The following is a 13,850-nucleotide window of genomic DNA, read 5'->3' on the forward strand; positions in this document are numbered from 1 at the left end:
AACTAGCAGTTGAGGTGGAAATTGAATATGATGTGCCACAAGCGAGCAATCGCACCTAGCCAGTGATCCCAACGGCATTAAATTAACACGGGGTGCAAAGCTAATCTCGGCTAGCGTGCCCTCCGGGGTGTAATGTTTTGTAAACTGCACGAAGACTGTCATTCCCACTCATGGGAATTTACCTGATTTGTGGAAGCGAGTTTTACATTTCTTTTAAGGATGGCATTCAGCCTAAAGCTATTAATGGAAGTGGGAATTGTTTCTGTGTGTGTGTGTGTGTGTGTGTGTGTGTGTGTGTGGGGGTGGGTGGGGGTGTGTGTGTGTGTGGGTGGGTGTGTGTGTGTGTGTGGGGGTGTGGGTGTGTGTGTGTGTGTGTGGGGGTGGGTGGGTGTGGGTGTGTGTGTGTGTGTGTGGGGGTGTGTGGTTGAATGCAGTGACACAAAACGTGCAAGAGAACTAAAGAACGCCGTGCCTTCCAGGAAGTGATGCTGGAAAATGTACAGGGCACATTTTCTAGATGGTACTTAACATATTGTCTTGGATGAGAATGCATCTGTCATTTAAGTTAGGTTGCTAATCTAATTTAAGAGGGTGTTAAATTGCACCAGGTTGTGTCCAGGAGCAGCGCTGCTCTGAATGGTTGCATTAGCACAAAGCAGGAAAAAGAAATCTGCTGGTAATTGACATTGCTCTAAAGAAGGAGGCATTTAATGAGCGCTCGCTGCTGCTGCTGCTGCTGCTGCTGCTCAGCTCAGTAATTCCTCTGTTGGGGGTTTGTATGAAAATGCAAAGGTGATTCCTCCGGCCTCCGCTGCTCTAAGCTTTTACAACATACAGTCTGTTATAGCCACGTTTGTGTGACCTAATTATGGGGTATGTTGTAGATACTCTGTTCATTTTTGTGGTTTTATCCTTTCTAGAATGAGGTCATCTTCACCTCCTCTGATGTTTATCCTGGAAGGAGAGGACTCACTTAACTCCTTTTTACTTGTCACCTCAGTGGGATTGTAAAATGAGAAGTTCCTGTCACGCTGTCGAGTAAATGGCAAAGCGCCTGGCGAGGACTGTGCGTCACTGATATCTGCTGAGGACAGAGGTGCTGGGCTTGGTGTGCAGCAGTCAGCAGCCCCGTTGGTCAAACAGCACATGCTGTATTTCTATCTGTTTATAGGAATGCGATGCCCGTTTCAGTCGGTAATGGAAACGTTTGTCTTTCAAGTTCAAGGAAAAGCTTCAGTGGAGCTAAAAACCTTCCTGCAGTTCAAGGCTGAAACTCATCAACAGCGATGGGGCCGAGCGAGACAGGAAACCCACTTTTTAATCTGAAATCAGCTCAGAGAAGGCCTCAATTATTAACAGGCCTTAATGAATAAGTGTGCCAGCTTTAGGAGATTAGAGTGCAGGCTGAAGCTCAGCATTTGCACTTTGAAGGATGGCATTCGCCTGCACTCTGCTTGTGTTTTCAAGAACTCATTTGTACCATGTTGTGAAAAAGAAAGGAAAACGCTCTTTGGCCTTGCTCTAAAAATGGAGTTAATTCAGATTTTCTTTGCTGGCTGCAGGTGGAAAACTCTGGTGGGCAGATGAGGAATCAGGACGGCTGGGAACGGTCACCAAGAGAGACGGGCGCAACCTTGTTGTTTTGAGAAATAAGACGGGTGGGGTGGTTCACATGAAGGTGTACGACAGGGACAGCCAGAAAGGTAAGCAGCCTCTCTCACGTGATTCACAGAGATGGACATGCCTGCTGATGGTGCGTTTGCTGGTTTTGTTTTAATAATCAGGAAGAAATCAGTGCCAAGTAAACAACGGAGGATGCTCGCAGCTGTGCTTCCCGACTTCAGAGAACACCCGCAGCTGCTCCTGCACCGTTGGCTACAACTTGCGTAGCGATCGCACATCTTGCGAGGGTACGATTCCCAGTTTCTTTGAGCCTTTCGTTACCCTCAGCGTGAGGTTGTGGATAAATGAATAATCTCTACGTGCGTCAAAGGGCATTCGTGAGTTCTTGAGCTTTAATGCTTTTATCTGCGCTCTAATAGATCCCTCTGTGACTCTTTAGGTGTTGACTCATTTCTAATGTATTCCATCCATGAGGGAATCCGGGGAATTGCTCTTGACCCGAATGACAACAGCGAAGCCCTCATGCCCATCACAGGAACGCTTTTTGCTGTGGGAGTCGACTTTCACGCAGGTACGTGCAATCACATAAGAAGATAGTGGAGACCCGCTAAAGCGCGACGTTAGACGCTGAGAGCTTAAAGAATCTGACATTTTATTAAACCTACACACTTTATATTGCTCCTTGTTTTAAAGTCGTCCTTATCTGGAACTGCTGCAGCTGTCCGCTCTGATCAGATCAGTACCAGTGTTACAATATTAAATACCCCTGATAAGTGAAGTGGATAGCATTATGCATGCCATTATAAGGCAGTGCTGGGGAGGCTCGAGTCCTGGCATTGATGTGGATACTTGGACTTGTACTACCTGACATACATGCAGACCCTGTGGTGCCTGGCACGCAAACCCAAATGTGTGCCCCAACAGGTCAGCATGAGAGGGACCTGCTCAGCAGTATGTTTGATACTCGAAGCAGCCGCAACCTGTGAAGGATTCTGGGAGTGTGAGATCTGTAACGGCAGAATGATGAAAAGATTCAGAATCAATAATAATAATAATAATTACTTATGTAAATATAAAGGTTTGTCTTTAAGTACTCAGTCAGAGGAATGCATTACTCCATCCCTGAACTGAGTCAAGTCTTAAAGCCCCAAAGCCTTAAGGACACAAAACCCCTGAAGACGTGCTGCTCCAGTGCTTTATAATGTCAAGTGGCGAGTGGTGTGCATTAGTCATAGCACCTGTACACAAATACTACACAGCTGCTGCCACACTCTCATATTCGCTTTATTTCCTCTTTCTTGAGTTATTAAAGAGAAGATAAAGATCTTTGTTGCTCTGGGCTTTGTGTATCTTTTAAATAATGGTCGAGCTTAACTTGTCCAGATGAATGAGCGCCTCATGAATAACATCCACCATTTTCCATGTAAACAATCCTAATCCAAAGAAATTCCCAAGATGCACCAAAACATGAAGGTAGCATCACGTTGCAAAGCACAAACCAGCAGCTTGTGCTGATATTTGTTTCCTCTCACATGATTTATTATTCTAATAAAAGCTAGAAACATACCAGAGACCGGAAACGTCTGTTCTCTGCGATACGTGTAGGGTGCTGTCGAAGCATGATAACAGGTCTGTGGGGAAACTGTATAAAGGAGATGACATGCACAACAAACCACAAGTACAAAAAAACACATACTGTATCCTGAAAATGTTGTTTGGCTAATTCCACATGCAGTCTGTGATTTCGCTCTCCTGTCACTGGCAGGGAAACAATTACCGAGTGAGTATTGTTTTATAGAATGGAAACATTTTTGATGCAGTGAACACCACACATGGAATTCTGCTCATTTCCTGCATTTTCATTGAAGTATTCCAACATTTGATAGCTTAGTTATTTTGTTTGTAGGTGAGGTTGGTCAGATAGGATGAATCCAACCCTTTGTCTCATTGTTCACTTTCTAAATCCTTGAATCTCCTCGATATTAGCCCCTCCCACCAAAGATGTAAGCAAGGAAACAAGGAAGCGATAGATGAGGGGTCGAGTTAAGGCATTGTGCAGCAGCAGACGTGCTTTTCTCTCAGCCTTGTTCCAAGCCGTGTCAATTAAATGTGATGTGAGTCTTGGTTTGTTACAGCCTGCTGCTCTGTTTGATGATCTTAGATGTCATACTCACATCACAAATGGTGGAGGGAAGGTGTTATCATAAAAAATGAAACAACTTATAAATACAAAGGAACACTTGATTCATTTCTTTAGTCCTGCTCCTGACATGATTGATATATTTCATCCGTCACGCGTAAAAACACTTCCACACCTGTGCATCCTCAGCTTCTCTCTCCATCGTCTCTCCCAGATAGACCGGAATTGGGACATTTTTCAAAATGTGTAAGATTGATTTCTGGGTGTCGTGGAGGAGGACAGATGACAGGGGAGGTGACGGGGAGGGAGAAAATAGAGCAATGGGAAACCCTTATTGACTTTTGGCAGTCTTTTCACTCTTAGTCTGATTCCACCACCACCTCCATTAAAGCCAAACTATCAAAAATCACAAAATTCGACTGTTCTTTGTAAACGAGCAGAGGACCACGTTCACTAATTAACTTTGCACGTCTTCAGGAGCCTGGGTAATATCCTCACAGGCTGCGATGTTGTACCTTTGCTCGAGTTTTTTAACCAGCTCCTTAACGCTCTGGTTTTCCATCATGTAAATGCAGCCATGCAGCGTTTCCTGGGATGTGGAGCTTGCATGCTCGTGGAGTCATCTGTTTACATCTAGGTCGCTCGTCACCAGCTGTTAGCTCCTTAGCAGCCTGGTTGTATTTGACGCTGTGTTTTTGCCTCGAGTGGTGAATCGTGTTTGTTGTTTGTACCTTCAGTGAGAACCGTTTTCTTTCTTCTATAAATGTCTACTTTAATGTTGGAGGCTGTTAAAATAACTCAATCTTTAGCTTCTAAATCATTATTCCAGCTGACACATCCCAGACAGCATCCTTATTGCGTGCTGGCAAAGATAAACTCATTCACTGCTAGAGCAAAGATATCATTATATGATGTAAATCATGAATCATGTGAAAATGGTGCAAACGAATTGTTTACAAATATTCAGAATTCCCAAAACATCAAACCTGGTGAAGAAACTGAAGTAAGTGATGCCATTAGATTTAAAGTCTTAAAGGGTTCATTAAATCCATTTATTTCTTATTAAGAAAAACTTCTAAGAAGCTTGAAAAGACGGTGACTGGACTCGTAAAAGTTTAACTTAGAGAACCTTCTTTTTGAACTCCATAGACAGTGTTTCACAGCCTTTTGGATCCACGGCACATATTTCACATTAGAAAAATCACATGGCACACCACCAAACAAAAATGTGACAAAAAGCATATTGATCATTTTCCCCAGCGCACCAGACATAGCAGACATGGCTCGGTTTGTCCCCACTATAGATTTTTTGCTTTCTTCTGACCACTACTCACGCTGGGCCTTCACCTGGGTCAGAGTTTTCACCAGGACCAGGTCGGACTGACTACTTTTTCTTTTCAGATATTTATCTACTAGGGGTGCAACGATACTCGTATCGATATTGAACCGTTCGATACAGTGCTTTCGGTTCGGTACACATATGTATGGAACAATACAAAATTTTTAATCTATTTTATCAACTTTCCTTCTGACGATGCTGTCTGTGTTGAGCGCTCAGTGGATCTGCGCTCGACTACTCCGCCCAGGCTGCACTGTCGAGCACAGATTCACTGAGCACAGCGCAAGCTAGCAAGACCGAAGCTAAGCTCGTTGCAACATGGCAAACTGAACCTCCCCCACCCTCATTCAGATCTGGCCTTTGGAACTATTTTGGTCTTCATGTGACGTATGACCCTGAAGGTAAGCGCGTCATGGACTAAAGTAAAACAGTATGTTGGATGTGCCACGCAATGCTCAATTACATGGTGGGAGCTAGTGTGTTAGCGCAGTTAGCTCGTTAACATGTTGACGCCGTCCAGCCCCACGCACGGGGCGATCCGCGGTAGCTCGTTAACGGAGATTTGCCGTGTTGTGGCGTTAACGTCATTTCAGATTAACGCTGACAGCACTAGTGGGAACACAACGAATATGACTGCACATTTACTCCGACAGCATCCTAGTGCAAAGACAAGTGGAAGCAGACAAAAACAACAAGCAGCATGCTACTAACTTTACCCGAGTCATTTATAGACAGCCGTTAGCACAGGATTCTCCTTATGGGGACCTGATATGTTTAATATGCTGCTGAGAATATAGCCCAGAAGAAGCGTATAGTAGAGCTTTTATTTTGAAAGAGCCATTTCTCTGTAATAAACTCTCTTTTCCAAAGATGAGTGATTCCTCCATCAGATAGATTTATTATTTATTACTTTGTTGTTTCAGCAACATTAAATTTAAAAACTGTACTTTTGAGTTAAAATATATATTTATAATTTTAATAAATGACAAATTAAAAAAGCATGAACATTTTTTTTTGTATCGAAAAAAATATCGAACCGTGACACCAAAGTACCGAACCGTGAATTTTGTGTATCGTTGCACCCCTAATATATATAGGGGCTATTAGCTATTATGGGCGGTGTTGTCTTCTTCGTCTTCTGTTTACTGGCAGTTGGCAACCCATTTAATTAGAGCAGGTAGTTGTACTGCCCTCTAGTGGTAGAAAAATAATTGTTCTGCCCGTTATTCACGCTGATCGCTTAGAGTACTAATGAGTTGGAACCAGATAATCTCCCACAGCACACCTGATCATTTCTCACAGCACACCTGTGTTTGGGAAACTCTGCCTCAGACGGCTATGACCTGGACGACTGCAAACCTTCGCAGACTTAAGAAAAAGTCTGAGTGCGGGGAAAAAGCCAAGTCAGGTCCCTCATTATACAGTAGTTACAAGTCAGTGACTCATCCCTCGACTATCTTGAAAACCTAAAACCTCGTTCTGAATCCGAGAGACCTCAGGGGTCGTTGGAAATCTTGAAGTGTGACCACGGCTTTTGGAAAAGAGGAAATAACCTGAATATAAAATGAGATATTACTAAAGGACAGAACAAGATTGATGATGGTCCTCACCTTTATTATTTTGGACAGGTGAACACACAAATGTATTACTAAGCCCATCCAAGAACAGCAGTTGATAGCTCACACATAACATTTACATGTCATTATAGAGAATGGAGGTTGCTGGAGCAGAACAGATGAAATCCCTGCAGCTGTGTTATGTCATATATCATCTCTGTGTTAACAGAGTGTAAAGGCGGTGGGAATACGAACGTGCAATTAAACATATAACGCCAGCTACCCTCTTAACAACCTGTGCAGCCTAACTGACAATCATGCAGAAAGATCCACTTGAAGACAAGGGTATAAAAAAGGCAAACCACGCTATTTTATTAGCTTATTTAACAGCGCCGTAAAATGATAACAGGCCCGTTAAAGTTTTACCAACACCATGTTTTGCATGGAGCCGTATTCTGCCCTGTAAAATTTTCCCAACATTTGCCTTTTCCATCCAGCAGCTGCATGTCAACAAGGACCTGTGCCTGAGTTGTTAGCGCTTCTGCTATCATGCTTTATTGTGCCACACAAAATCTGGTGAAATGGGCCATGATACAGTAAAATGTGCTTTCATGAGCTGCTTAGTTTGAGGGCACGGATACTGTTGTGGCAGCCGCTTTCATCACGTCTCCTATTATTAACCGTAGGGTGCATTTTGCAGGGAATGATACTGTGTACTGGACAGACATGGGACTGAACAGAATATCCCGAGCCAAACGTGACCAGACCTGGAGGGAGGACGTCATTACCACCGGCATCAGCCGTGTGGAAGGCATTGCTGTTGACTGGATCGCTGGTTAGTACCGTCACTGCTGGAGCCCTGGAGTCATTTCCACAGGCTGTCAAGTTTGTATCGAAAATTCACACTTTAGGTGCCACGCCTCTAGTTATAGCACCGAGTCGATGTCATTGTTGCGATCTGAATTGCCAAAAGCCATTAGGCTTTGGTGACAAAGTGCAGGCAAAGAATTAGATTTAATGAACTGTGTCTTTAACTTCTGTGTCCTGGAGGATGAATTCTACTTTAATTACATGTATGAATATTGCTTCTTTCCAAACAGGCAACCTGTACTGGACAGACCACGGTTTCAATCTAATTGAAATCTCTCGCCTGAATGGTGCATATCGCTCAGTGGTCATATCAGAAGGACTCGATCAGCCCAGAGCCATCGCTGTACATCCACAGAAGGGGTAGGAAATGACTCTGTGCGTGTGTTTGTTTAGCCTACAATCAGTGCCGTCTCTATACTTTTAGAAACCACTTACTGTAAACAGCAGATATATTAAATACATTTGCTGCTAAAACTAGAAACCAAAGCAGGTCTTATTAAGCCAATTCTGGCTCATCGCATATTCGCTCAGTGGCCACTTTATCCAGTCAGCCTATTATGTGATACCACCATAGCTCACAGAACCCGTTAATATCAAATTCACAGAGCGAAAAAAATGGCTGACTTAGACTCTGGTGTGGCTGCTGTGTGCCAGACAGGCTTGTTTGGATCCGTCTAAAGCTTCAGATGTCCAAGGATGTTCACTTACAGCAGCACAGTAAAGCAGTCAGAGTCTCCAGTAAGCAGCACTTACTGACACGACGTTGCCAAGTGTGCTGACTTCTGCTGAGCCATGCAGATGGCAGGCTGTACCCGTCCTGCCTGCTGCCAGCATCCAGTGTGGCTCACGTTCATCCTCATAATACTGATCGCTCATTATTTTAATTATACAACCTATTTCAGAGATACTTGTCCACAATTTACCTCTTTTAAGAGAGTGGTGGAGAGTAAAGTGACATTTAGGGCAGCTTGCTTTGTCGAGCAGGAGGATAATTATATGAATACATAAGAACATGCATATGTTACAATGTATCCAAATGTGCTCTAAGCATCAATATGCAGCATCCTACAAAGCAAATGTTACCTAAACAAAGATAAAAATGTTTTCAAAATCTACAGTTCAAATAATAAATGAGGTGTATCTGGGCAGATATCTGTTCTGGACCGAGTGGGGTCAGAACCCCTGCATCGGCCGTTCCCGCCTGGATGGATCAGACCAGGTTACCCTGGTCAGCTCGGGCATCATGTGGCCCAATGGAATTTCCATAGACTATGAGGTACAGTCGCACACAGATAATACATCATGTAGAGTACCTGTCTCCTTGCTCACCTTACAGTCTTGTGCCTAACATTTAACCATACAAAGCGCTGCAGTTTGTGTTATGCATTTTAAAATTACCTTCCAGGAAAATACATTATATTGGTGCGACGCACGCACGGATAAGATCGAGAGGATCAACCTTGAGACCGGTGAGAGCCGGGAGATTGTACTGTCAATGGCCAACGTAGACCTGTTCTCCGTGGCCGTGTTTGGGCCTTACATCTACTGGTCTGACAGGTAATTTGTTATTTTCTCAAATGCAAACTCTTGCATTTGCCTGCAAAGCCTTTATAGTAACCTGGCAGCGCCCTTCCCTCCTTTCAAGGCTTCCAAGGAGAAATATTACACAGCAGGCGCAATCCTGTTTTTTTTAATACTCCAGACAAGTATTAGTGTTTGTTTTAGGGTTTGACAAAGGTCTGAAATTAAAAACAAAATCAATCAAAATGTATTTCTATAGCACATTTAAAAAGACATCAAAGTGCTTCACACGAGTGCTGCAGGCGAATTCCAACAATAGACAAAGAAAAGAAGATACAGTAATGGTTACAGTAACAACTACAGTTATGTAACACAAATGCAGACCAGGTGGAAGTCCAAACTAATTAGCTTCAAAGGCTACATTGAACAGGTGAGTTTTAAAGAGTGATTTAAACGATTCATTGGATTCTGACATGCGGATATCAAGTGGAAGATTATTCCAGTTTGGGTGCGTCTGTGATGATGACAGCGAAATAAAACTGAATTTAGATGTAGATTCTGATTTTTATTGACAACATGTCCTCAGTGCTGAGTTTTGTTTTAGTGTTTTCGGCTGAAAGGATGTCCTGCAGCATGTCTGTGTAACTTCCCCATCCTTCACCCCGCCACGCTCACACAGAGAACCTTATTATTGTTCTTCTCCGACTCTCCTGACTTTCAGGGCCCACTCGAACGGTTCAATCCGACGAGGCTTGAAGACGGATCCAAGTGAGGCTGAGACCATGAGGAGCGGTCTAGGGGTTAATTTGAAAGATGTGACGGTCTTCACCAGAGGCAGAGAAAAAGGTGCGTTTTCAAACATTATAGCCGCACAGTTTCACTTCCTGTCTCGTATTATGCTCGCAGATTTTTATGCAATTGAATTGCAAATTTGTGGCTCCCAGACCGTAGATTGGATCTGACTTGTATAGGCGGGCCAATTTAAACGTGATTGCTCACAGCAGAAACGGCTGCCAGTGACTAATCAAACACATGTTGTGCTTTGAAGGCACCAACCCCTGTGCCAGAAGTAACGGAGGCTGCCAGCAGCTGTGCTTCCACCTGGGCAGCGGTCGCCGGACCTGCTCCTGTGCACACGGGCGCTTGGCAGAGGATGGCTTTGCCTGCGAGCGCTATGAAGGTTATCTACTCTACTCTGAAAGGACTATCCTGAAAAGCATCCACCTTTCTGATGAAAATGACCTCAACTCACCCGTGCAGCCTTTTGAAAATCCCGCTTTTTTCAAGAATGTCATAACGCTGGCCTTTGACTACAGTCAGGAGACAGCTGGAGCCAACCGCATCTTTTTTAGCGATGTCCATTTTGGAAATATCCAGATGATTAACGACGACTGGACAGGAAGATCCATCATCGCAGAAAGTAAGTGGATTCCATATTGACAGCGTTTCTGTTATTTTATGTCATCTAACAAGTCCTCTGTGGGAAGCTGCAGGTCCACCACAGACGTTGAAGAGTGTGGTTTTCTGCAGTGTGGGTTAGCCGTATTTGTCACACCGCATCTTTGCTTGGTGTGTTTTCAGTCGGCAGTTTCATGTGCCTGACATCTGGAAGCTTGCACTTTATGCACAGAGCTGCATGTTTGTACGCTCTCTAATTTATCCGTCCTCACCTGTACCTGTTTTGGCTGTCTGCTGGGTTGCAAGCCATAAAAATGTAGTTTGACTGTAAAGTGGCACCGTGGCCGACGCTGCTCCGATGATCCGTCTGCTTGGAGGAAATAGTGCATCTTTCTCCTGTAGTTAGGAAGCAGGGTTGTTAAGAAATCAGTGTAGCACTGATGTACGTCAAGAGGGGCATTTCTTCTTCAATCGGTTTTTTTACTCTTTTACTCCTTTGAGAAGACCAAACCAGCCTGGTTTAAATGAACTATGTTCCAAGCTTTCTGCACACTGACTGAACATGGATCGATCTGGAGTCTGACTGGAGTCAGATGAGCAGCAGAAAGTCTCCGTTCTGCACAGCTCGCGTCCTCTGGCATTCAGTGGCGTTTCCACAGGGAGCAGAGCTCAGCACCTTCCCACCGCCCCCTAGCGCGGAGAGGCTGGCACAGTGTTACTGAGCCACTCTCACCCACCCCCGACCCATCTTTAGCGCTCCTGCTGAGGGAGCTTTCTGCTTATTTATTTATCTTCTAGAAATGAACAAGCGTTACCAAGAACCATCTGTCAGGATTTGTAAGTGTCCTTCACACCTTCAAACTTGTGAAATGCATAATGAAAGTGGTGATGATAATAATAATGCACGACAATACCACTGGAAACAAGCTCTTTTGATGCAGCCACAGTGCACAGAGAAATACCATCCTGTGGCCCTGCTGGTTCCTAATGAGTTTGTTTGTGTGTTGATTAAAAGCAGCACATCCACCTGCTCCATACTTCTTTTCATGGACCACGTTTAGGCAGCGGTGGATCTACTTCTGCAGTATCTTCTCTTTTATTCTAAAAGTTTCTGCCCGAATCCTGTCATTGAGGAAAGGTGAAGATGTTAATCATCTATATTTCCCTAATTAAACTCTGTGTCCCCCATTAATTAGTCCCTCGCCTGGCCAACAATTTGAGAGAAACTCCAAGCTGCCAGACGGCTTTTATTGCAAGCTATTAATTAGTGGTCGGCTGACTCAGGTAGAGTCTTAAGTATTCTGGAGTTTGGTTTATGGGTTTTTATATACTGGGGTGCAGCCAGATTAACTCATACTGGCCACATGTTTGCCATTCAGACAGTTAGAATTGGCTCTGACAGACAAAAGCGTGACAGGAAAAATCACGAGACAATCGTTTGACAACTGAATTACTTTAATGTTCACTTAATTAATGTTTGTATCTTAGCTGTTCTTGATGGAGCCCATCAGAGGTCTCGTACCTGCACTTCCACTGTTTGGGTTAGAAGAATAATAATGGATTGCATTTATATACCACTATTTATTCACTCTCACACACTGGTGGAGGCAGCTACAGTTGTAGCCACAGCTGCCCTGGGGCAGACTGACAGAGGCGAGGCTGCCATATCGCGCCATCGGCCCCTCTGGCCAACACCAGTAGGCGGCAGGTGAAGTGTCTTGCCCAAGGACACAACGACCGAGACTGTCCGAGCTGGGGCTCGAACTGGCAACCTTCCGATTACAAGACGAACTCCCAACTCGGTCGCTCCTAATGCTCCTGTCACCATTGGTCCCACGTTGGACTTTGCACATCTGCTCCAGCTGTTCCTTCAGCCCCTGGTACTCCTTTATTTTCTCTCTGATGTTGCTGGGATTTGCACGTCTATATTAACTACAGTCTTCTGCTCCTTGTCAGCTGCCACTATGCCTGGTTGGCTGACAATGAGCTGCTTATCTGTCTGAAACTTGAAGCCCCCCCGGGACTTTGGACTGTTGTTCTCGACCACCTTTGGTGGCGTCTCCTATCGGGACTTGGGAACGTCAGAGACACATAGTCCATATGTGGCACAGATGTTTCTGTACAGCAGCGCTCCCCCCCCCCCCTTTATGTGCCACGGACCGGTTTAATGTCAGACAATAGTTTCACGGACCGGCCTTTAAGGTGTGGCGGATAAATACAACAAAATAAAATGATAGGACCGAGACACAAACTGTGGGATTTTGTAAATATAATAATAAACGTGAATTCACTGAGTAGTTGTGTAACTTTATTAGCAGCGTCCTCCAGAAATGCACCAACAACATTGAGACTAACATCCTCCTCTCGGGTCGCTATGGTAACGCAGAAATATTTCTTTCAAAATAAGACGAACAACTACATCACAGGAAACCGAGTTAACGATAAAAACCCTGAAAACCATAAACTTCACACCTGAGCCTCGACTCTCACAGCCCGGTACCAGACGAGTCATGGACCGGTACCAGGCCGTGGCCCGGGGGGTTGGGGACCGCTGGTGTGCACTATCCCAGCCTCTATGTGTACGCGGTCCCAGCTAGCCTTACTTCCTGCTGCTATGTGTTGGACAGTCTCCGGGGCACCTTTGCCTGATCTGAAGCCTGAGTCCTGACGGTTGGATCTTTAGAACAATAGCTGGTGTTTGGTATGTGTATGGGACTTACCAGGGAAACTGACCACTCTAGCATTAGTGCCTTGGATGTTGCACACCATAATATGGTCTGTGTCAAGTGTTGAGGATCCAGGATATACTGACGAGAAGTGGGCTCATGGACACATGGGTGGATATTTTCTGCTGGTGCTTTTGCTGTTGTTTGTTTTTAAAATCTTTCTCATCACTTTCATAACTTAGATCAACAATGCAGTTATTGTGACCTTACTTCTCCACAATAGTGATATTGAGAAATGCTGAAAGTCATATTCAGTCGATAAATCGAAGGGTAGAAAAAGAAAACTGCAGTGAGTAATCAAACATGAATATGACCAGATTCTCTGCTGAAAATCACGTCTCTCTGGAGGTTTTTTTTTTTGATTGATTGAATCTTTATTTTGAACATGTTGAAAAAGTATAAAAAAAAAAATAGAATTAAAAGAGACAAAGCAAACAAAAGGAAAACGAGCAACCACAACTCCAAATAACGTCCATGTTCAAAAAGGTTCCATCTCTGTCAGTCATATTCATGCAATAACAAGAGAGACTGCAAAGGTCTTTTCATATTCTGTGTTTTGGAAATTGGTTTGCCATGAAAACACATTCGGTTCCTGAGTGACTTTAGCATCAACAAATAGCTGTCTGTCCAGTGTAGTGAGGCATGAAGTTATTTCCCTGTCAATCAGAAAAGAAACA

The 13,850-nt window shown here is 44.1% G+C and overlaps 1 protein-coding gene across 2 annotated transcripts in view; it reads left to right on the forward strand.

Annotated features, from left to right (window-relative positions):
• Positions 1-13,850, forward strand: part of lrp1bb (low density lipoprotein receptor-related protein 1Bb) — a 278,492-nt gene that overhangs the window by 185,590 nt on the left and 79,052 nt on the right. For both annotated transcript variants that reach the window (XM_085374416.1, XM_085374417.1), the window contains exons 33-41: positions 1,563-1,703; positions 1,785-1,910; positions 2,063-2,194; positions 7,359-7,493; positions 7,759-7,888; positions 8,678-8,804; positions 8,934-9,085; positions 9,771-9,895; positions 10,098-10,469. In XM_085374416.1, the coding sequence (XP_085230542.1) occupies positions 1,563-1,703; positions 1,785-1,910; positions 2,063-2,194; positions 7,359-7,493; positions 7,759-7,888; positions 8,678-8,804; positions 8,934-9,085; positions 9,771-9,895; positions 10,098-10,469 (1,440 nt within the window). The remainder of the gene's footprint in view (positions 1-1,562; positions 1,704-1,784; positions 1,911-2,062; positions 2,195-7,358; positions 7,494-7,758; positions 7,889-8,677; positions 8,805-8,933; positions 9,086-9,770; positions 9,896-10,097; positions 10,470-13,850) is intronic.

This window comes from Diplotaxodon limnothrissa, linkage group LG16 (assembly GCF_057381915.1).
Source record: "Diplotaxodon limnothrissa isolate DT_005_m linkage group LG16, D_limnothrissa_male_GT1.1, whole genome shotgun sequence".
In the NCBI taxonomy this organism is placed as follows: domain Eukaryota; kingdom Metazoa; phylum Chordata; class Actinopteri; order Cichliformes; family Cichlidae; genus Diplotaxodon; species Diplotaxodon limnothrissa.